This window comes from Bos mutus, chromosome 24, assembly GCF_027580195.1.
Source record: "Bos mutus isolate GX-2022 chromosome 24, NWIPB_WYAK_1.1, whole genome shotgun sequence".
NCBI lineage: Eukaryota > Metazoa > Chordata > Mammalia > Artiodactyla > Bovidae > Bos > Bos mutus.
The window spans coordinates 58,027,231-58,048,697 of record NC_091640.1 but is presented as its reverse complement, the minus strand read 5'-3'; the positions used below and the strand labels follow the sequence as shown (position 1 = coordinate 58,048,697).

General features: G+C 48.3%; 1 protein-coding gene across 1 annotated transcript in view; it reads right to left on the bottom strand.

Moving 5' to 3' along the window:
• The window catches only part of ZNF532 (zinc finger protein 532), a 113,627-nt gene extending 105,474 nt beyond the window's left edge, over positions 1-8,153 (bottom strand). The window contains 1 exon segment of the mRNA XM_070361796.1: positions 7,873-8,153. Within this exon segment, the coding sequence (XP_070217897.1) occupies positions 7,873-8,002 (130 nt within the window). The 5' untranslated portion in view covers positions 8,003-8,153.
• Positions 8,154-21,467: the final 13,314 nt, after the last annotated feature.

Sequence of the window (21,467 nt, the reverse complement as noted above, 5' to 3'; positions counted from 1 at the left end):
GAACTCATTCTACCAGCAGCTCCACCTCCACAGTCTTTTCCTGCCTCCTGAATTCAGAATCTCAGAGCCAGAAGTAACCTCTGACAAATAACTTCAGAGAGCATCCTCCTCGTCTCCCACACACACACACACACACACACACACACACACACAGGCATTCTCCCCCTCTATCAGGCCTCATATCTAACTGGAGACCAGCGCACGACACACACACACACACATACATGCACAGGCCCCCTGACGCGGTCACCACCTACCACTCCATCGCCATGGCAATGCCTTGGATGGAGCCCTCCTCCCCTCTCCTGGATGGCTGCCGTGGGGCCCCCACTGGACGCCGAAGAGCCTCCATTCCACACTCACGGGGCTGCCCTGGGTCCTCTATCATAAACAGTCTCTTCTCTGCCCCTCTGCCTCCACAGGGAAGCGCACCCTGGAGCGGACGGTGCAGGACGGCCTTCGGAAGCCCAGCTACTGCCCGCTTCTCGCCCTCTGCCCGCCTGCCCGCCCGCTCCCCCAGCCAGGGCCTTCCCACACACAGTCCCTCGGGCTCTCTGCTCGCCCTCCGGGTCGCTGCCTCCCTGACATATTTTTACTGGCTTTTTCGGCTCAGAAGCCACCTCGTCCAGGGCTCCTCCCTCTAAACTTGGCACTTGGTGGCCCATTCGCATTCCTATCATAGCATCCGTGCGCTACTTCCCACTAGCCTTTCCTCTCTGGATGCCTTTGCCCTCGGTCCTCGCAGTGCCTAGCACAACGTCCAGGGCTTAGGAAACACGCTGCATCTGCCCCATGGATGAAATAACCCCCAAATTAATGCTGATCCCCACGTCTCAGGCTCCCTTCCCTTGTTGTTCATCACTAGGACCTCAGTCCACTTGTTCTTCCTGATCTCGAATGCTATTTTATCCGCTAAAAAAAAAAAAAAAAAAAAATATGCTTCCAAAATCTCCTTACTTCATGGCTTTGAGATTACTGACACATTTTCACCTCTTTAAAAGACATAAAAGCTGAAAAATAACTTCAAATACTAAAATAACGCCAATAATTTGAAACTCAAGAAATCAAATTATCATTAACGATATAAGTTCTTGACGCAGCTAAGATTTCGTACCCCTTTCCAAAATTTCAATCCTGTCACTGGCTGGTGTTTTATGGAACCTGAAGACAAACGCAAAAATTAAACTGCCAAATGGTTCTGAAGAGATCAGGAGTAACTGCCGAGGGAGATAAAGGCTGCTTTACCACGTGCAGGTTCTTGTTTCCACTTTTGGCTAATTCCGATTCGTTCTGGGTTATAAAGCCTGTCATCCCGTTAGTGAGTGGTCTATTATCATGAACATCTCTCATGTGTCTTCGGATAGCATTTGCTACGAAAACGGTACTTGGAAAGTCTTAACTGCAGCTGACAACGCTAGATCTTTTTGTGAGCTACGACCAGCTGAATTTACTTTCATCCTAACTTTGAATTCTTACTTACTCACCATGACCCAGCCATCCCACTCCTCAGTCTGTACCAAACAGACATAAAAACTTACGTTCAGACAAAAACCCCTATGCAGATTTTTACAGCCACTTTATTCTGGGAAGAGGATTACAAAAAAAAAAAAAAAAACCAACTGCAAACAACCCTCGTGTCTTTCAACGGAAGAACAGACAAACAAACCACGGTACATCCATACAGAGGTCTACACAAGTCGGCAATAAAAGAAGAACCAAGTGTGGATACTCAAAACAATGCGGATGGCCCTTCAAATGCAGTTTGTAAGTGAAGGAAGCTATTTGCATGGCATTCTGGAAAAGACCAACATAAGGTCAGAACAAACTGGTGGCTGCCAGGGGGGTGGGAATGGAGAGGAGAGTCTGGCCACAAAGCGACAGCAGGTGGGAAGGTTTCAGGAGATTGAACGAGTCCCTGTAGGTAACGGTGGGGCAGACATGGCGCTAGGCACTTGTCAAAGCCCGTGAGACCGCACACCGAGGAGTCAGTTTTACTGTATGTAAAGAAAAGGTTAATTACTTAACCATGACATACTTAGAGATCATACACCAAACACAGGCATACCTCCTCTGACTGTGCTTGGCTTCATTGCCCTTCACAGATACCAGGCTTTTGAAAATATCGAAGCTTTGTGTATTATCAGATGATGGCTAACATTTTCTGCAACAGTAAAGTATTTTTGATATAGTGTTTCTAGACATAATGCTATTGCACACTTAATAGACTACAGTGTAAACATAACTTTTATATATACCAAGAAACCAAAATAATTCCAGCAACTTGCTTCATTGCCATGGTCTGGAACCTACTGCGGTGGTCTGGAACCCATACCCACAATATCCCTTGGGGTAATGCCTGCGTAATTAACACAAAGGTATGGATTTCCTTGGGGCTCCCCTGGTGGCTAAGTGGTAAAGCACTTGCCAGCCAGCGCAGGAGATGAGGGTTCGATCCCTGGGTCAGGAAGATTCCGGAGCAAGATAATGGCAGCCCACTCCAGTATTCTCGCCTGGGAGGGTCAGTGGGGCCACAGATTTCCTTCCCCTTAACCAGCTGTGTTTGTTATTATTGTGTTGCTACTGTAGTGCCCCGATGAGGAAGAGATGTTAAGGGAATAGGGGGGGAAACCAACCCCAAATCGTCCCCCAGCTCTTCCTGCAGCCCCTGCGCTGGCAATTTCGGCTCCAGCTGCGCACAGCTAAATGGAGTCCCACCAAGAATATGGGAAAGGTCACTCAAACGCAACGCCCCCCAGCGGAGCCCAGGAACGCATTTCAAGGGGAGAAACAAGGCGGAAGGCCGGGGGTCTCCCCGAACAAATCCTCCCGTTCTAACTCATCCCCTGGAAGGTATCCGCAGAAAATTCCATCCACATGTCAGCCCCAGCCTTCCTCCTTCCTTTAAAAAGGAGTCAAGGCGGGAGGGGGGCGGGGGAATCTCCTTGCGAGAAGAGAGAGCAAAAACACAGAACACGAGTTCTCCGAAAGCAGGAGGCTGAGAGTTCTAGAAACCCCGGACCCCACACTCTTCAAGGTGGAAAAAAGTGACTCCAAGAGGCCAACAACAAGAACAAGCCAAGGTTTACCACCCAGTGACACTTTCTTTCCAGTGGACCCACCCCACCCAGCCAGACGCACACATGCCTCCCTGAAGGGACGGGCTGGCCTGGGGCCCTGGGAGACCCCCGCAGGCAACCCCGCGGGGCGGTCTGGGGCCCAGGTGTGCGGCCTGCGTGGTGACAGGGACAGCGGGGCGCGGGCCGGCCCCGCCTGGCTCCTTCTGGGAAAGGGGACGCTCTGGCTTCTCCACGCTCACCGTCCAGAGCCCAGGAAACTCTGGTTCTCCTCCCGGGAGTCCCGGGCCTGTGACAGGCTCAGAGCCCTGCCCGATATTGCCACCTGAGACAAACCTCAGGCCGAGATGAGCTCCTGATTGCAACCCTGGAGAACCAGCTCTCCGACCTGCAATGGCCCTCTGCAGCCGGAAAGACAGGCCTTTGTACAAAACACTTGGTATTTTCCAGGAGCCTTTGCAGGGGCCGGGGTCAGGGGGGAGGGGTGGAGAGTAACAAAGCTAAAAACCACAGAGAGTAAACCAGAACATTCTGGGACAGGCCACGCCTTACGAAAAGGGCTTTTTAAAACATCCTTTTCAAGGATCCATCGCAGCAGGGGGTCAGTTGTCAGCGTTAAATAAAAATCACTGACTTTCTAAAGACAGGAGTGAAGGACTCAATTATTTAAAAAACAGCTTATTGTATTAAGCTAATTAAGGGCTATCATATTAGCCATCTGAGTTTTAGCTGGCACCCGAAAAGCAGGAACAGCGTATCATGCAACGTGGACTGGGATCTGCTTTGCAAGCAGATTTCGGCCACATTCAGACACAGAACCTCTGGCAGGCAAAAATGTAGAACTGAAAACCAATTTTCACACAGCGATTTGTAAAGAATTTTGTTCCATCGCATAAGCTATTTACTGGTCTATCAGCCCGAGATTACATTTATCTCTATTGAATCCCACAGCAAGCACTCTGAGCTAACCATGTGCTGTTGTTTCTCAGCTTCATCACACGCTGGATGCTCTGAAATCATGAGAAAAAAATTCAACAATAAAACCCTTGCATACTTGACACCCTGCACTGCAGAGACTCTGCCCACCAACCGCCAGCACACAACCTCTCCTAAGACCCTCGGCATTTCTGAAAAGACCACTCTACTGAATGCAAAAAGGAACAAAATACCCTCTACAAAGTAGGGGAGACAGTTGTTTTCCAATGTGCCTTCCATGGGCTCCCTTTGACTGTACTTCGACCAAACCAGAAGCCAGAACTCCTCTATCCGTAGTTGAGATCATCTTGGGTTGGATTCTGGTGCTGTTGGCTTCCTGTCTGGGGAAGTTGCAGTCCTTTTCACAAGGAACCCCAAAGCGAAATGCTTCATGTTCTCCTGTAAGCTCTCACTGCCTTTGTTCCTTACTTTGCCACCAGTCATTACTGCCTGCTTCTCTCTCCTCCTCAAAAACCTCTTGGTTTTGGAGGATGCATAAAAATACCAGCTGAAATCAAACTATGATCTTGTAAGGCACTGGACATTGTCTGCCATCCACTGCTGTAAAGCTTTGAGTTAACAAGCATCTTTGCACAGAGGAAGCCATACTACCCAGCCTCCTCCTGGCACCAGGTTAAGTATTCCACATTAAAATGTATGCCACAAATAATCCACTGACAAACTCACCATTCACAGCCCCCCAGATCAATAAAAGCCATTCCACCACTCGACTCGGAGTGAAAAGCCTTTCAGGTTAACACACAGAGCAAGGTAAAGAGAAAGGTGATGAATGAACAAAAGGCAAATCTACCTTCAGACTCCTCAAATCCCTAAAAGGTGGCCAGGTCGCCTGGATTTTTGGCAAAGTCCTCTTTTCTGTAATCATCGGGGAGAAAAAGCTACTCGTGTACTGCTTCAGTCTTATGTAAAACAGTACATTCTCCACAAGGCCCTGACGCCTACCATTCTCTCCAACTTGCTTCTTTTCAGGCCTGCCTCTTCTAAATGACCAGCCACATGCGATTTAATGAAGTCATTCTGATTTCACCCTGATAGCAACAACCTCATAAAAGTCCCTCTAATCCCATTAAACTTGGCTAACGTTATGAGTATTTCTTCTCCACTCTCCACCCAGTATTATCTCCAGGGTCCCAAGCCACTGTCAGTCTGTGTCTGAACGGAGCTTCAAATAAATACTTAAATTCATGCTCAGAATATCGTTTCTCACCTTGTGAACCTTGACCTTTTGGAAAGACTTTGGACCAGTGTTCAGTTACTGTCACACGGTTGCATTCTCTGCAAATATGAAAGGGTTAAAGGCAGCCCCAGTCAACAGGCCTACAAGGAAAAAAAAGACAGCATGTATGCCTTGCAGCATCACTGGAATGCATTTATGCTCATTTCCTAGAACAATAGTGTTACCTTTTGGCCTTCATACCAGCCAGACGTATCCCCAACACCCTTTAGTAGCTTCTAAAACAAAAAGCACAAAACGGAACATACCCTGCAAGAGAAGAAAAGCATGCAAAGTAGCATTCTCCAGCAACAAACAAACTACCATTACAAATCCATCAGTTCGTTTGGGTTTGGTTTTGTTAAAAACACAGAGCAAGAGAGAGAGAAGAGAACTGCAGAAACCCAGTGTCCCCACCCTACCAAGGCACATTTTTTGTCTTTAGGAAGGGCCATAAATCTCAGCTCCTTGTCCATCCCTTAAGCAAAAGAAAAAGGCAGGAAAAGCCCAAGTCATCTCAAGCTTGCAAACCTGCACATTTTTCCCCCATCTTCTCTACACAGAATCTTCTAGGGCTCCGTTAGTCACGTACCCGTGCTGTGTGCTGTCTAAGTGTGCATTCACATAGTGTGTTGGGACGGTCCCTTCCTGCAAGCGCCTCGGCTTTTGGCTGCCATGAAGGGAGGAAGCTGCTATCCCACTGTAGTAGCTCAGGGACTGCATTGTGTTCAGGAGCTGATCTGCCTCAAACCAGTTTCAGCCGGTTCTGGTCACCCTACATAAAAAAGCTATGGCAACCCTCGCTGAGTTGCCAACAAGTCCCTGAAAATCAGCAGCAGAGGGGGGTATCTCGCTGGGGCTGGCTGCCCCACTTCGGGTCCTGGGGAGGAGGGGAGGGTCCTCGAGTGTCCCCCCATCGTCCCCATCACCCCACGCGAGCGCACAGCCTTGGAGAGGCTCACCTCTCCAGCACCCCAGAGCCCCTCGGACCCACCCCTCGCCTCCGCCCCAAGCCCACCGCGGAGCCCTGCGGCCCGCGCCTTGCTCCTTCCCGCACTTACCTCCCACAACCTGGCTCAGATCTTTGTGTACGTGTTGTGTCAAGTGTGTGCTCCCTGGCTTGGTGGCTGACCACGAGCCCCCCAAGAAAGAGCCATCTACGTGTGTGTCTGCTCCCCCTGCCCGCGCTGGCGGCGGGAGCCGGCCTGGGCCCCCTGGCAGGGTGGTGCTGGCTTGTTGACCAGGCTCCTCTCCGCCTGTCCCCCCCAGCCCCCTCCTCCCGGCCCTCTCCTCGCCCTCCCTGTCACCACCAGCACCAGCACCACCAGCGGGGCCCCCCCAGTCTCCTCCTCCTCCGACCTTCTCTCCTTTCAAGCACCTGGGGGTGGGGGGGGGAGCCCAAATCCCTTCACCTCGGGCCAAAAAAAAAACAACAACAAAAAGCCTAGGGATGTCTGGGTGGGGGGTGCGGGGGGGCAGACCCGGGGACCTAGGGGGCAAAGAGGCCTTTTAAAAAAATGCGCTGCGCACCGCCGGCGCTGGAGCGGGGAGGAGGCGGCGCTCACGTGGCCCCCATCTCGGAACCGGCGGGGCCTAGCCAAACCGGCGGGGCCTCGGGTGCCCCCCTACCCCCCCTCACAAGGAGGCCGGCGGGGCGCGAAGGCCGGCGGTCCCCGAGGCCGGCCGTGGGACAGGCCGCGGCGATCAGGCCCAGGGACCAGAGCCACACGCGCCGGCCGGCGATCGCCAAGGCCCCGGGCACGAGGGGCCGGCGCCCCAGCCTCGCCCCCCGGGGGGAGCCGCCCGCCCGCCCGCGCGCGCCCCGCTTCCTCCGCAGCCCTGCGCGCCGCGCGCCCCGGGGCGCACACCCACCCCCGGCCCGGGGTCGGCCCTCGCAGCGGTCAAGCCCGGGCGTCTGGGCCGCAGCTCGGATGACCTTTGTTCCGCGCGGCGCCGCCGGCGGCTGCTGCTGCTGCTGCTGCTTCCATGCCACGGGCGTGTCGTCGCATCCCCGCCGCCGCGGCCGGGCTGTGCGTGAGCGGCGGGGCGGCCTCGCCCGCCGGTGCCGCCGCTGATGCTGCCGGTGCCGCCGCCCCGCCGCCGCCGCCGCCGCGGCCTCGCCGTGCGCCCGGCCCGGGCCCCGCGCGCCTCCCCGGGCGCCGCGCTCTGGAGCCGCGCGGCGGCGGCGGCGGCGGCGGCGGCGGGGCGGCCACGCCGGGGCCTACGACGGGGGTGCGGGCCCCGGGCGGCGGGGCGGCGGCGGAGGCTCGGCCCGAGCGGAGAGCGAACAAAAGGGAGCGCGGGCGAGGGGGAGGGGGCGGCCGGTGGGGGGGGCAGGGAGGCTCGGGAAGAAGGAGGCGACACGCGAAGCCCCGCAGCCCGCGGGCGCCCGGCCGGTGCCGGCTCAGCGCAGGGCAGCCGAGCCCCGCCGACCCGCCCGTCTGCGGCCGCCGCTCCTTCGCCCGGGGCCGAGGGCAGGGCCGGTGGTCGTGGTGCTGGAGGTGCGGGGCTGCTGACAGGCCGCGGCTGCCTCCAACGACATCGCAGCCTCTCGCCCGGTCCTCTCCACGGTCCCAAGCCGCAACTTACTCGAGTGGAAGGAAGCAAGGCCTCGCCAAAGATGGTTGCAAAAAGATCTTGAAGCCAAGGCGCTGGTGTTTTGTGATCCTCGCAATGGTGGCAAAGAAGTCAGAAGAGAGCACGCTATCTTCAGATGCATTACATCTGAAATTCTCCCTGGAGGTGGAAGAAGGGGGCTCTCTCCTAGGTAGTTAGTGGTTTGGAGCCCTTTTCGCCTTAAACTGAGCCACAAAAGGATGGAAGACACCCCCTGGGGTGGGGAGAAAGCCCTGGTGTAAAAGACACACGTTTTGCTTTTCAGAGAAAAAGCCACTGGGGCCAGATTGAAACATGGCATGTTCGGTTCATGTAGTCCTTTTTTTTTTTTTTTAAATGGGGGAATGATATTGAGTAAACAAGATGTAATAGCTGGGTCTTTAAATTCAAGAAGGGAGATGTGTACAAATGTAACAAGCACAGAGTGTGCCTACAGCAGGTGGTCACAGCCTCCAGAACGCAAAAAGATAACATACATAAACCCCATGTAAAGACCACAGAGGTGTATAATCCTTAACACGCCCAGACGGAGACAATATATTACCACCAGATCAGGTATGCTGTTTATGCAGCCCTGGGTCCTGGTTCCTACATGGTTCACAGACATGCACTGGTTTGAAAGGTTTTGGGGTTTTTTTTTTAACGTGAGGAAGCCCCAAATCAAGTGCACTGTGCTTACACGGAAAATAGGACAAAATGGAAGGATCTGAAAACTGCCATCATAACCTCTTAAAAAGGCTCACTCCTGTTTAATCTCATTCTGAAGATACTAGTAGCTCTCCAGGAGCCATGCAGACTCACAGCACAGGAAGCTTTTCTGTGCTTTATTTTAAATATTGGTTAATATTTGCAAAGTGTGCTGAAAAGTTTCCTTTGTTTTCTAAACCTCAGTGTGTCTCTCCTCTGCATTAACTTCCATCGGGGAAGCCATTGTTCTCTGTTATGGGGTCATTGTCTGATGTAAATTGGAAGGAGCATTTTTGCTATTTAAGACTTTTCATGTAAATGAACCAAATGATTGTCTCACAGAAGAGTTGTTGGTCTTTAACTGCCAACTGCACCTTGTTTGGAGTTGCACAGAGATTGGGATACATATTTACACGTGTTTAGAAAGACCTATGTAATCTGCAAATTCTGCAAACCACTGGATCACATTTATCAATGTTACAAGACGATGAAATTGAAACTCATCTTCCTTTAGCCTGAAAAACACTGCCAGACCCTGTGGGTTGAGTTTCAACTTTACTTGGGCTTGATTTCATTTGAAAGGAGACCTTTTTTTCTTCTCTCAAAGGTGGGCCTTTATTAATATGCATGTGAAAACATGATGTGCATTGAAATAAATACAAGGCCTTGCTTATGAAATCTTGATACACTACACAAATTACAATGTATGGAATTTCATAACGTCCCTACCTGCTGTAGTAAATCCTAGCTTTCTTAAATTTAGAATCTTTGTGTACTTAAAATACTTTCTTGCCCCTCCCCCAATTCCCTTCTTCCAAGATTTGAAAGCACAGCATAAAGTGTTTGAATGGTTTGAAGAACTGTACTCCCCAAACTCAAATCTGGATTGCTTATGGTAAAGAGCCTTCGTTTGTAGAACTGCCTCACATGGCTTCATAACGTCAAATACTTTTTGAACAGAGCTTTATTACAAAGCCCGGCATTTTGGTCAAGCCTCGGCTGGAGGAAATTTGTTTGAAAGCACAATTCATCATTTGCACAAGCGGCAACAGTTAACATTGCATCTGCTTTTAAAAAACCCGAAACCAACCAAAAGTAAAAGATAATTTCTTGCAAATGATCTTTGTTCTATTTTTACAAAGAGGATTTCAGAGAAATCCCTTCTTCAGGTACACCATTAGTGAAAAGCAAAGCACTCATTCATCTTAATTCTATGAAATCACTGAATTTCACAACAGAAAAAACAAATTTTAGGGTAAGTTTTAAAAAATAAAATAAAAACACTACCCCTCTTCCAAAAAACCAATACAAAGGTTCATTCTATTATTGTGCTATCTTGGGCACCACTCTGCTTTGGGCAACAATAGTAGTAAAGAATGAAATAATCTATTATTTGACTGCTGTAGATAAGAAAGGGCAAAACAAAGAAATCATACTATTCTGCCAAATAGAAACTAAAGGAATTCCAAATCCTTTGCGATTTTGTTGGTGCTGTTTTTATTGCTAACTCTTAATGTCTTCGTTTTTCCTCCAATCAGTGAATTGCAAAATCCCAGCTTTTTTTTTTTTAAAGCCTTTTGTAGTTTGAAGAGGCATTGCAGGCACATACAGATAGTCAATCTACATACATCATACTTTCCCTCTGATTTCTATGAAATTGGGAAATTCCTTTGTTGGGCAGAGCACACAAAAGGTGTGTTCCTTGTGGGAGAGAAGAAGGAAAACAAAAAGAAAAGCCTTTTCTTTATCTCACCATCAAAAGGCCTGACAAAACCACTCCTTAAACTGACAGTCCCCTGACTTGAGCTGACACATTTTTTTAGCTCAAAACTAAGCTAGGCCTAGGTGTTTATAGAGTTTCGTATGTTAAATCTGTTGGCTTGTTTTCAAAGGAGTTATTACACTATTTGACACTAGGATTATAATTCTAAGATCTGTAGCTGATCCATCTCAAGGGCTGAACAAAATATTGATAGAACCAGAATTTTTTTTTCAAGTTTTCAAAAACATACCCTTGAAAGAAATCATAACCAGATTTAAATTATTATCAACCTGCCAGAAAAAGACTGAGTGGAGGCCTAAAAGAGGATTCCTCTTTTTATTTGTTAGTGATTCCTAAACAGATCCCCTTTCCCGAACCTCGTTTGGAAATACCTGCAAAGCCTTCACTAGGAGACCTAAAGTGGGGTGGGGCTGTGTGCTATTAAAAGATAAGCTGAGATGCATTAAAAATTTTTTAAGTTGATTTGAGCAAAAATCTATTCCAAGAGGGCAGTGCCACACCGAAGTGACGGAGCTCCACCCACAGAGCTAGGGAGAGGTAGAGAGGAGGTGAGGATGCGCAGCGAGGAAATTACTTGATTGGCTCCGGCTTAACGTGTAGTTGGCTGTTTGTGATTGGTCATCCTTATCGGTTTTGATTTCCTAACCTTGAAGTATTTCTGGGCTTAGATTTTGATTTATTTACATAGGTGGCCAGGGCATTGGCGCCACCTGTTTAATGGACTCATCACTTAATGAATTGATTGATGCAAAGTTGGGCATTATTTTAGAGGCCCATGACCTCATAATTCCTGGCCCCTAGATGGATTCACTAATCTTCATCTCCTGCTGTCTCTTTAGGCCTAAGAAACCAGCCTTGCCCAAAGAAACAGAGGGATACAGTCGAGGAAAGGATTGTTGTATGAACTCTAGACAATCAAAAGAGCAAGAAATTTTTGGTTTGGGATACCAGCCAAGAGTCATCTTCAGAAACTATAGGCCAACGGACAAGACCTGTTGAGAACCCCATAAGGTTTCCTAACTCTTTGCAACTTTTACATTAAGTCTGGGCTTCTTTGAAAGGAACTGGTGTTTGGGCTTGTTTTCTACTAAGTTGGGAGAGGGGGAGAAAGAGGAGAACTAGAAAGGTATCTGAGCCAAGGAAAAGCAATCAGACTTAATCCTTTTCGGAAGAGAAGCTAAAGTGTGGGTCATTTCCACCCGAGAAGGGATCTCATTGGTCCCTATGCAAATCCTCATCTTTGCATCTTCCAACACCCCCACCAGTTAGCCCAATGCCTTGCACATCCCATACTTGAAATTAACTAGTTACCTGTGAACTAAGGATGGATAATAAACCCACTGCTGCTGCTAAGTCGCTTCAGTCGTGTCCAACTCTGTGCGACCCCATAGATGGCAGCCCGCCAGGCTCCCCCGTCCCTGGGATTCTCCAGGCAAGAACACTGGAGTGGGTTGCCATTTCCTTCTCCAGTGCATGAAAGTGAAAAGTGAAAGTGAAGTCACTCAGTCGTGTCCGACTCTTAGTGACCCCGTGGACTGCAGCCCACCAGGCTCCTCCGTCCATGGGATTTTCCAGGCGAGAGTACTGGAGTGGGGTGCCATCGCCATCTCCAATAAACCCACAAGTACCTAGAAATAGTACTTGGGCTTCCCTGGTGGCTCAGACATAAAGCGTCTGCCTGCAGTGCCGGAGACCTGGGTTAGATCCCTGGGTTGGGAAGATTCCCTGGAGAAAGAAATGGCAACCCACTCCAGTACTCTTGCCTGGAAAATTCCATGGACTGAGGAGCCTGGTAGGCTACAGTCCATGGGGTCGCAAAGAGTTGGAGCAACTTCACTTTTCACCTAGAAATAAGCATGTCCCAAGCTAAACATAAGATCTTTTGCCACTGTAGTGGATACTGTAGTGCTTTGTCTAAAACCATCTTCAGAGTATAAACCCCATCCCCTAGCTACTCAGACCATTGACATCTGACCACTCCCAACAGAGTCCCAGGCCTTGGCTTCCGTCTTGAGCCAGGTCCTGTGAACTGTCTCACCCAAGATTACACTCCTCCCCCGGGAGCAGCCAGTGTCTGGCTGATGTAGTGATAACAAAGGCTTGCCTCAATTTGGGCCATTTCTAAAGGGCCATCCTAGCTCCAGAACGCCCTGTAAAATGGCTCAGGCCTCAGTGTCCATAGCTTTATGGATCAGCTCCTTCTGCCTAATCCAGCCTTCCTCACTCCCTCACAAGTGGATCTCCAGAGATTATCCAGAGTCTGTTTCTAAGAAACTCAGCCGCAGACACCAACCAAAACAGATCCATTTCCCCCTTGAGTCCATCATCTAATGGCACTTACTCCCTCATCTACTCCATCCCTGTGTGCTGAGTGTTCCACCTGCAAGGAGCTGTTGATTCCAGTGCCTTCTATCCACATCCGTTCACCTGGCCTCACCCTCCCGCTCCTCCCGTCAGTTCAGAACTGCTCCCTAACTGACCCTCTTGCCTCCAACCTGGCCAACTTCCAATATTCTCCACACTGAGAGCTCTAGGAACGTGTCTAACGATGCCATCTTGTCACCCATCTGCTCAAACATTTCCGCCTCTCTCCATCGTCCTTAGAATAAGATCCAGACTTAGAAGGCTCTCCCTGATTCAACCCATGTGCTGGCCCACATCCCTTGCCCCTCCCTCCTCACATTCTAGGATCCAGTCTGGCAGAACTTTTTGTTCTCTGAATGAAACCTGATGGCTGTCACTGTCAGCCCTTCACATGATGTTCCCTCTTTCTGGAAGACTGTCTCCACAAAGGGTCCCTAACCTCCCGGCCGCAGACCAGTACCTCCTGTCAGATCAGCGGCAGCATAAGATTAAAGTGCACAACAGATGTCATGCACTTGGATCATCCCCAAACCATCCCTGCCACCCTGGTCTATGGAAAAATCATCTTCCATGGAACCCGTCCTTGGCGCCAACAAAGGCTGAGGACCACCGCTCACCACCACCCCAAGTCCCCTTTGTGTAACTCGCTTCCAAGCATCTTTAGATCTAAATTTATGTCACTCACCTGGAAAAGCCTTCCTCGACCTCTCTCAACACGTACAAACCAACCATGGGTAGCCCTGGCATGTCTCTAAGTTATCCTTTTCACACGACGCTTGAGTTGCTTTATTTTGTTTTCCGTTTGGCCACACCACGTGGCTTGTGAGATATCAGTTCCTCAACCAGGGACTGAACCTGGGCCCTGGCAGGGAAAGCGCCAAGTCCCAACCACTGGACCGCCAGGGAATTCCTGACACTGGAGTTTCTGGCTCTCACTCCAGGAGACAAGAAAGCTGTGAGGTCAGGGACAATGACACTTTGGCTTACTGAGGTCTCCCCAGTGCCAACATCACATACAGAAAGACATTGAAAAATTAGGTGTTTAGATCATCCAGATTGATTAAACACCTCTAGGGTTTTTCTTTCTCAATGACTTTTAGAGAGAAGAGACGATCAAATACTTGACCATTTTTCTTAAACTTGATGAGAAGTGTATTTAACGTTAAAAGACCCAAAGCCACACATCACTGGAGAAACATTGGTTATTTCTAGACTGTGAAGAAAGCTGAGTGCCGAAGAATTGATGCTTGTGAACTGTGGTGTTGGAGAAGACTCTTGACCGTCCCTTGGACTGCAAGGAGATCCAACAAGTCCATTCTGAAGGAGATCAGTCCTGGGTGTTCTTTGGAAGGAATGATGCTAAAGCTGAAACTCCAGTACTTGGGCCACCTCATGCAAAGAGTTGACTCATTGGAAAAGACTGTGATGCTGGGAGGGATTGGGGGCAGGAGGAGAAGGGGACGACAGAGGATGAGATGGCTGGATGGCATCACTGACTCAATGGACAAGAGTTTGGGTGAGCTCTGGGAGTTGGTGATGGACAGGGAGGCCTGGCGTGCTGCGATTCATGGGGTCACAAAGAGTCGGACATGACTGAGCGACTGAACTGAACTGCTGAGCAAGGTAGAAAATACAAATATAAACCAACAAATGTTAAAATAGGAAAATGATAACTAGAAACTATAACTGCAACATAAAATGCATTCATTTGTCAGCAAACAGTTGGAAAATGCTTAAGAAAATATTGCTGTAGATGTCAGCGAACACGTGTTAGAATAAATTACACGGTATGGGAAGATTGCTCTACCATTGAAAGAGAAGAGCAGCTATTTCTAACATGCCACAGCTGAGGTTATATGCCTGATCCTGTTCCAGTGATGTCATACCTATAAAAGCTGATTTTTTTTTTCATGAACCACTAAATAAGAAGTTTAGGGGAGAAGATATATTCTCAATAATAAAGGAGTTCTTTAATTGAAACACTATGATTTGGGGGGGGAGGGGTGGCCTACTGTGTGGCATCCATGGAGTCCTAGTTCCCCGTCTATGTTTTTTTTTGTGTGTGTGTGTGTGCGCGCTCAGTCGTGTCCAAGTTGCGACCCCATGCCTTGTAGCCCACCAGGCTCCTCTGTCTGTGGGATTCTCCAGGCAAGAATATTGCAGTGGGTTGCCATTTCCTCCTCCAGGGGATCTTCCTGACCCAGCGATCGAACCTGGGTCTCCCACATTGCAGGCAGATTCTTTACTATCTGAGCCAGCAGGGATCAAAGCCAGGCTCCCTGCACTGGAAGCATGGAGTCTTAACAGCTGGATCATCAGAGAAGTCCCAGTATATGATTAAAAAAAAAAAAACTATTAATCACAACTAAAGAAGCAGCTAACTCTCCAGGGGTGTTTAATTCTAGGATTAAATTACAAAAATTCCTTCACACAAAATTCATCACTGAATCACTCACAGATAAGCAACTGCAGCCAAGAAACTGAAGCCAAAAGTTCAGAGATTGTTACAGGATATCACCATGAGGTTAATTTTATTTTTAAAGGCTGGGGGTTGCATAAGGAGTTTCCTGCAAGAGGGACTCAATAATTCTGAAAGATGAGGCGTGACTACTGAAATCTTTGCCTCTCAGTGTTTCGCTGGCTATGTTACAGCAAAGAATTTTACACAGATAGGTTATTCACTGTCCTCTTTAAAAGAGTAGTTTTAAGTCTCCTGTGTTTTCTGTGATTAAATGCTGTCCATAACACACTATCTGGCAGACAGAATAAAAATAAACGCATGGAAATTCCCTGGTGGTCCAGTAGTTAGGACTCAGCACCTTCACTGCCAGAGCTTGGGTTCAATCCCTGCAGGGAACTAAGACCCCACAAGCTGCATGACTCAGCTGGAATTTTAAAAAAAAGCTTAATCTAGTCCTTAAAGATACTATTAAGCAGGAGTGAGAGAGAGAAATTGGGAGATTGTGATTGACATATAATGTACAGCACAGGGAACTCTGTTCAGTACTCTGTAATGACCCGTATGGGAATAGAGGCTAAAAAAGAGTGTATATACATATAACAGATTCATTTTGCTGTACACCTGAAACTAACAGTGTTGTAAATTAACTATATTCCAATAACAATTATTAATTAAAAAAAAGAAAATACATTTGCTGCACTTTAAATGAAAATACTAATAATAGGAAAACAATGGATAATATTTTAACCAAGAAGAAGTGACTGCTTTTAGAAAGAATCTCTTGATACGGAGAGAGAATTTTAGAAACAGATGTTTGGCAATCACTTGTGATTTGGTGCTAAAAATTAGGTATGAGTATTACCTTTAACAGCTATCGGATATCTAATGTATATCATAAAGCAAATTTTCTAAACCGTTAAACAGAAAAAACTGGGCTTCCCTGGTGGTCCAGGAGTTTTGAATCTGCCTCTCAATGCAGGGGATACCAGTTCCATCCCTGGTACCAGAGGACTCCCCCATGCCAAGAAGCAGCTGGGCCCGTGCGCCACAACCATTGAAGTCCACGCACCTAGAGTCTGTGGTCCGCAGCACAAGGAGCCATGGCAACAAGCAGCCCACGAACCGCAACGAGAGATCAGCCCCCACTTGCCACAACTAGAGAAAAGCCCTTGCACAGCCACCAAGATCCAGTGCAGTCAAAAAAAAAAAAAAAAAAAAAAAAAAGGGTTGGTGGGTCTTTAGAGAAGTTCCTCTAAGAAACAACCGCGCCATTTTCTGGGGCAGATGAGCTCTGGGAGAATAAAGAAGTGCTGCTTAACACGACAGAACAGCAAAGTCACATGACTGTAGACGCCAAGCTACAGAGTAGGCGCTCAAAGTCCAGGCTGGGGTGGGCAGCAGTCAGTTCTGGTTCTCACTGCTTTTGCCCCTCCAGGGTTTCCCTAATCCAGCCTCATCTTCCATCTCAGCCCTCCTGTCTGAGAATCCAGCCTCATCTTCCGTCTCAGCCCTCCTGTCTGAGAATCCAGCCTCATCTTCCATCTCAGCCCTCCTGTCTGAGACTGGAGTACCAGGGGACTGGAGAGGAAAGTGAAGAACAGACACAGAAGTATGACCAAACCTTCGTCTCTGGAACCTACCAAATAATAAAGTATTTGAGTAAATAAGAACAATCTCCATTAAAAAAAAAAAAAAAAAGGTCTGATTCCTTTATCCTTGAGCTTGCCTGATGGCTCAGACGGATAGTAATTTGCCTGAAATTTGCCTGAATGCAGGAGACCTGGGTTTGATCCCTGGGTCAGGAAGATCCCCTGGAGAAGGGCATGGCAACCCACTCCAGGGTTCTTGCCTGGAGAATGCCATAGACAGAGGAGCCTGGTGGGCTACAGTCCACGGGGTCACAAAATCCAAAGAAACTTGACAAAAGCAGGGGAAAGCGTTGCCATCTGTCAAATCAGGACCATCGAGGGCTCCTCCATGATCAGGTGGGCACACAGGACCCAGGGCAGATCTGAGAAAAGATCTGTGTTTCCCTTTTCCTTCTCTCAACCTATTTATTTTGTGTTAAAATATGTATATTGTTTCTGCTAGGAAGCTTGTCACAGAAGAAACAACTCCCCTTCTTGATTACTATCCTAGCTAAGAGACAAATGTGTGCATGCTAAGTCGCTTCAGTAGTGTTAACTCTCTGCGACCCCATGGACTGTAACCCTCCAGGCTCCTCAGTCCATGGGATTCTCCAGGCAAGAACACTGGAGTGGGTTGCCATTTCCTCCTCCAGGGGATCTTCCCAACTCAGGGAGCGAACCCAAGTCTCTTATGTCTCCTGCATTGGCAGATGGGTTCTTTACCACTGGTGCTCAAGTGGGAAGCCCCAAGATATGAATAAGCACTTAGAATATAATAGCCAAAGCCCTTGAACAAATATAAAGCCAAGGAGGGTTTCCCTTTTGCTTTAGAGCTTTGGCTCTTTAGGTAGCATTCGGTAAACCACTCTTGATCTATTATCCTGGCCACTTTCTGATAAGCAATGTTACGGTCATGAAGCGTCCCTGCAAGTAGAGAAATTATAGGGGTGTTCACCTCATACCAAACTATTCTGCCTGCAGGATGGGGTTTAAAGCAGCCCTCCCTCTGACAGCACCCACAGTTGGAGAGCCCAGCAGTGCTCTCTAGCATGGAGCAAGGCAGTACCGTGAGATTCCCCAGGACCTCTCCCGGCCTGGTTGTGGAACTCTGAGGCTGAATTCCATTCTCGGTGCCAAGTGCAACCATTCCACATACCGTTCTTTGTCCTTTCCTCCCTCCGCCCCACCTTGCCCAACACCTTAGACTTTAGTAATATGCATATTGTAGAATTAGGGTGTGATATGAAGGCAATGGCACCCCACTCCAATACTCTTGCCTGGAAAATCCCATGGATGGAGGAGCCTAGTAGGCTGCAGTCCATGGGGTCGCTAAGAGTTGGACACGACTGAGTGACTTCACTTCACTTTATGAGGTCTTCTCTGGTGGCTCAATGGTAAAGAACTCACCTGCCAATGCAGGAGACTTGGGTTTGATCCCCAGGTTGAGAAGATCCCCTGGAGGAGGAAATGGCAACCTGCTCCAGTCTTCTTGCCTGGAGAATCCCATGGACAGAGAAGCCTGGAGGGCTCCAGTCCATGGGGCCGCAAAAAAGAGCCGGACACAACTTAGCAACTAAACAACATGAGTGGCTAATAGAACCGTGGACTGACCCGGAGTCAGCTAACTTCAGTTATCAAGTGCTTGCTGAGGCAGGGCTCAGCGTATGGCGATCCTAGTATTGACCCTCAGGGTCTCTGCGGTGCTGTGTACTCTCTCTTGGATAGCTTTCCACGGATGGTTTACCACCCTGGCCCCCTCCCTCACTTCCCCCATGTCTCTCTGCTCCATGTCACCTTGTCAGAGGGAACTTCCCTTCCCACCCTGACTAAAAGTGTCCCCTCCATCTCTAGCTAGCTCTATACTCTCCTAATTATTTGTCCCATAGCACTTATCTCTCCCTGGCATTATACTGAAGGTTGCCAGACAAAACACAGGCCATCTGTGGAACCTACTTATACGTGAAAATTCATTGTTCATCTGAAACTCAAGGTTAACTGGGTGTCTTTATTTTTATTTGCTAAATTTGGCAGCCGTAATTATATTACATCTTTCATTCCTTTCCCTCCCATTTGAATGTGAACTCCATGAAGCAAAGATGAGGCTTGCTGGAATCCCGGCTGAGCTCTAAGTCCGCAGTATCTAGTGCTCTGGAGTCTCATCAGGCGGGGCACACAGTAGGCGCTCATATGTGTTCAGAATGAAAGAAGGAAGCACAGAGCAACAGGGCTCCAGGCGGAGATTCAGAGCTAACAGGGCGGTGTGCGCCGCATTCCCATCTGGCTTCCACCGTCTCCTTGGAAAATGTCTGATTGTAACGGGGATTCCCAAGATGAAAACGTTTGCTTTCTGGTCCAGACACTGAATTAAGACCACCAGGACGTACTAAACTGCCAGACCCCAGTCAAAGGACAGCTTACAAATCCTACTGATACGAATCAGAATTGAGCCATAAAGTTGGCAGTAAAAACAAAATCCTTTCAAAACAAAACAAAACTGAAACCCCAGTCCATTCCTTGTCTTGCCAAGTATTCCCCTTCTACAATCACCGGATTTCCTTCCCCAACTGCATTCCCTCTGTTACTCCTCCATGGCACTCTTGTTCCCATAAGCGAGAAACAAAACTACATCCATCAAATATTGTCCTCAGCAGCGAGTCTTTAAAATACTTGGCCGTGTCTAGGGTGATAGCTTGGGCAGCTTCATTTGATGTTCTGACAACTGAGTATTGTTAGTTTTGACTCGGTTACTTAGAGAAGACTTTGTAATTCTCCCCCAATCACTCACGCGTATTTACTTAGCTAAGTAGCTCTTGTGACCCGTGGCATTCCACTTATGGGTCTTTTCCAGAGGCAAAAAGCCAGAAAGGGTGGTAGAAACGCAGAAAGCACACCTTTTCTACCCAGCAGAAGAAAATCAGTATTTCTTTCCATGGTTTGAATTTTAAGAGTTTTCACTCAAAAGGAAACCAAGTTTTCCTTTTCTTATGACTGTCCCACATCCCAACCATATGGAGAAAAAAAAATCTACCTTTATACAAATAAATTGCCATGTATTTTTTTTTCTTGTTAGTTCCTTTAAGCTTTACTGTATCTTCATCCTAGAGTGTAATTATGAGTCATGTATATCTCAGGATGTCTTGAAGTAAATGATCAAATACCATCAATACAGTGGTACCATTCAGGAAGAAAGTGAGGTTAACTGGGACAGATTGCTACTGAAAGCCCACCAGGAGAATTTCAAAGATCCAGGAAACAACCTCATTAAAGAAAAAGTCGAAACAGGTGCAAGACCTAAATGGCCAGGCAGCTTGGAGCTCAGGTTTATAGAAAGAGATGCTGCACACTGAGCTGTTTACCCTGGATCTCTTGTGAATCTACTGTGTTCTGTCCAACCTAACGTTACCTCTAAAGTTCATAAAACGTACTCCCACCTTCACGGGCGAGCCATATTTTGAACACAGTCTTTATGTTGTCGATAATTGTACTAGAATACAGAGGAGATTTTTGTGTGCTTTGTTTGTATAGGACTTTTACCGTCTACCCTCAAGGACCACAATTTGCCAGTTGGCTATAATTCTTGTGATTCTTGCATCTGTTCTCTGGGTACTTCGATTTTCCTTAAGCTGACAGGAGTTACTTCTGCCTTTCCTAGGGAACCTACTTCCGGCATCTCCTCCGTTTCTAATCAGCTACTGAAACCAAGTAACCAAGTCTGAAAGAACCGTGACCAAAGAGGAGGAGCTCCAAACTCCTGGAGTTTTCGTCATCCGGCGGTTTGTAAAACTCCCCCTCCCTCTACATTCCTCAGACCCGCAGCTTCGGGGTGTGTGAGTCAGAATAACAGCCAACACTTCCCCAGCCTTGGCTCCAGGCCAGGCATTGCTCCCTGCGGTATTATCTCATTTAACCCACATTCTCACACACACCTCTGAGTGGAGCCCTGTGATTATCTCAGTTCACACAGGAGGCTGGGGAACTTTCTCCAGCTCACAGCCTGGAGTGATGCAGTCAGCGTTCAATGGCGCCAGCTAGTCAGGCGCCATGTTCTATTTGAAACCACACCTCAGAAGGGACTCGAACTCAGTCACACCTCAGATGGAACTCGGAAGTAATCTTCCAACCAAAACTGCACAACTCATTTCACAGCTTAATGAAACTCATACTTTACGGCTGGCGCAGGTGCACTCAGTGTCCGACTCCTTAAGATGGCATGGACTGTAGCCCGCCAGGCTCCTCTGTCCATGGGATTTCCCAGGCAAGAAGACTGGAGTGGCTTGCCATTTCCTCCTCCAGGGGATCTTCCTGACCCAGGGATTAAACCCATGTCTCCTGCATGGGCAGGCAGATGCTTTATCATTGAACCAACTGGGAAGCCCATCTTTATGTCCTGGCACAGAAGGAAGTCAGCAAGAGGCAAAGTGATAGGTAAGAAGCAAATTTATTAATATAAGACCCTTATGAACAATACAGGCCAGCAGGCAAAAGGGTTCTGCCCGGAGAACTGTGAGTTAATTTTTAATAATCAAAGGAAAAGTCAGGAGCGCAGGAAGACCACCTGGTCTTGGTGAGTCCCTGGGATGGGCCACCAAGTGAGGGTCCTTGGCTTTGCACAGGAAAGAATTCAAGATCGAGCGTGGTGAAGGGA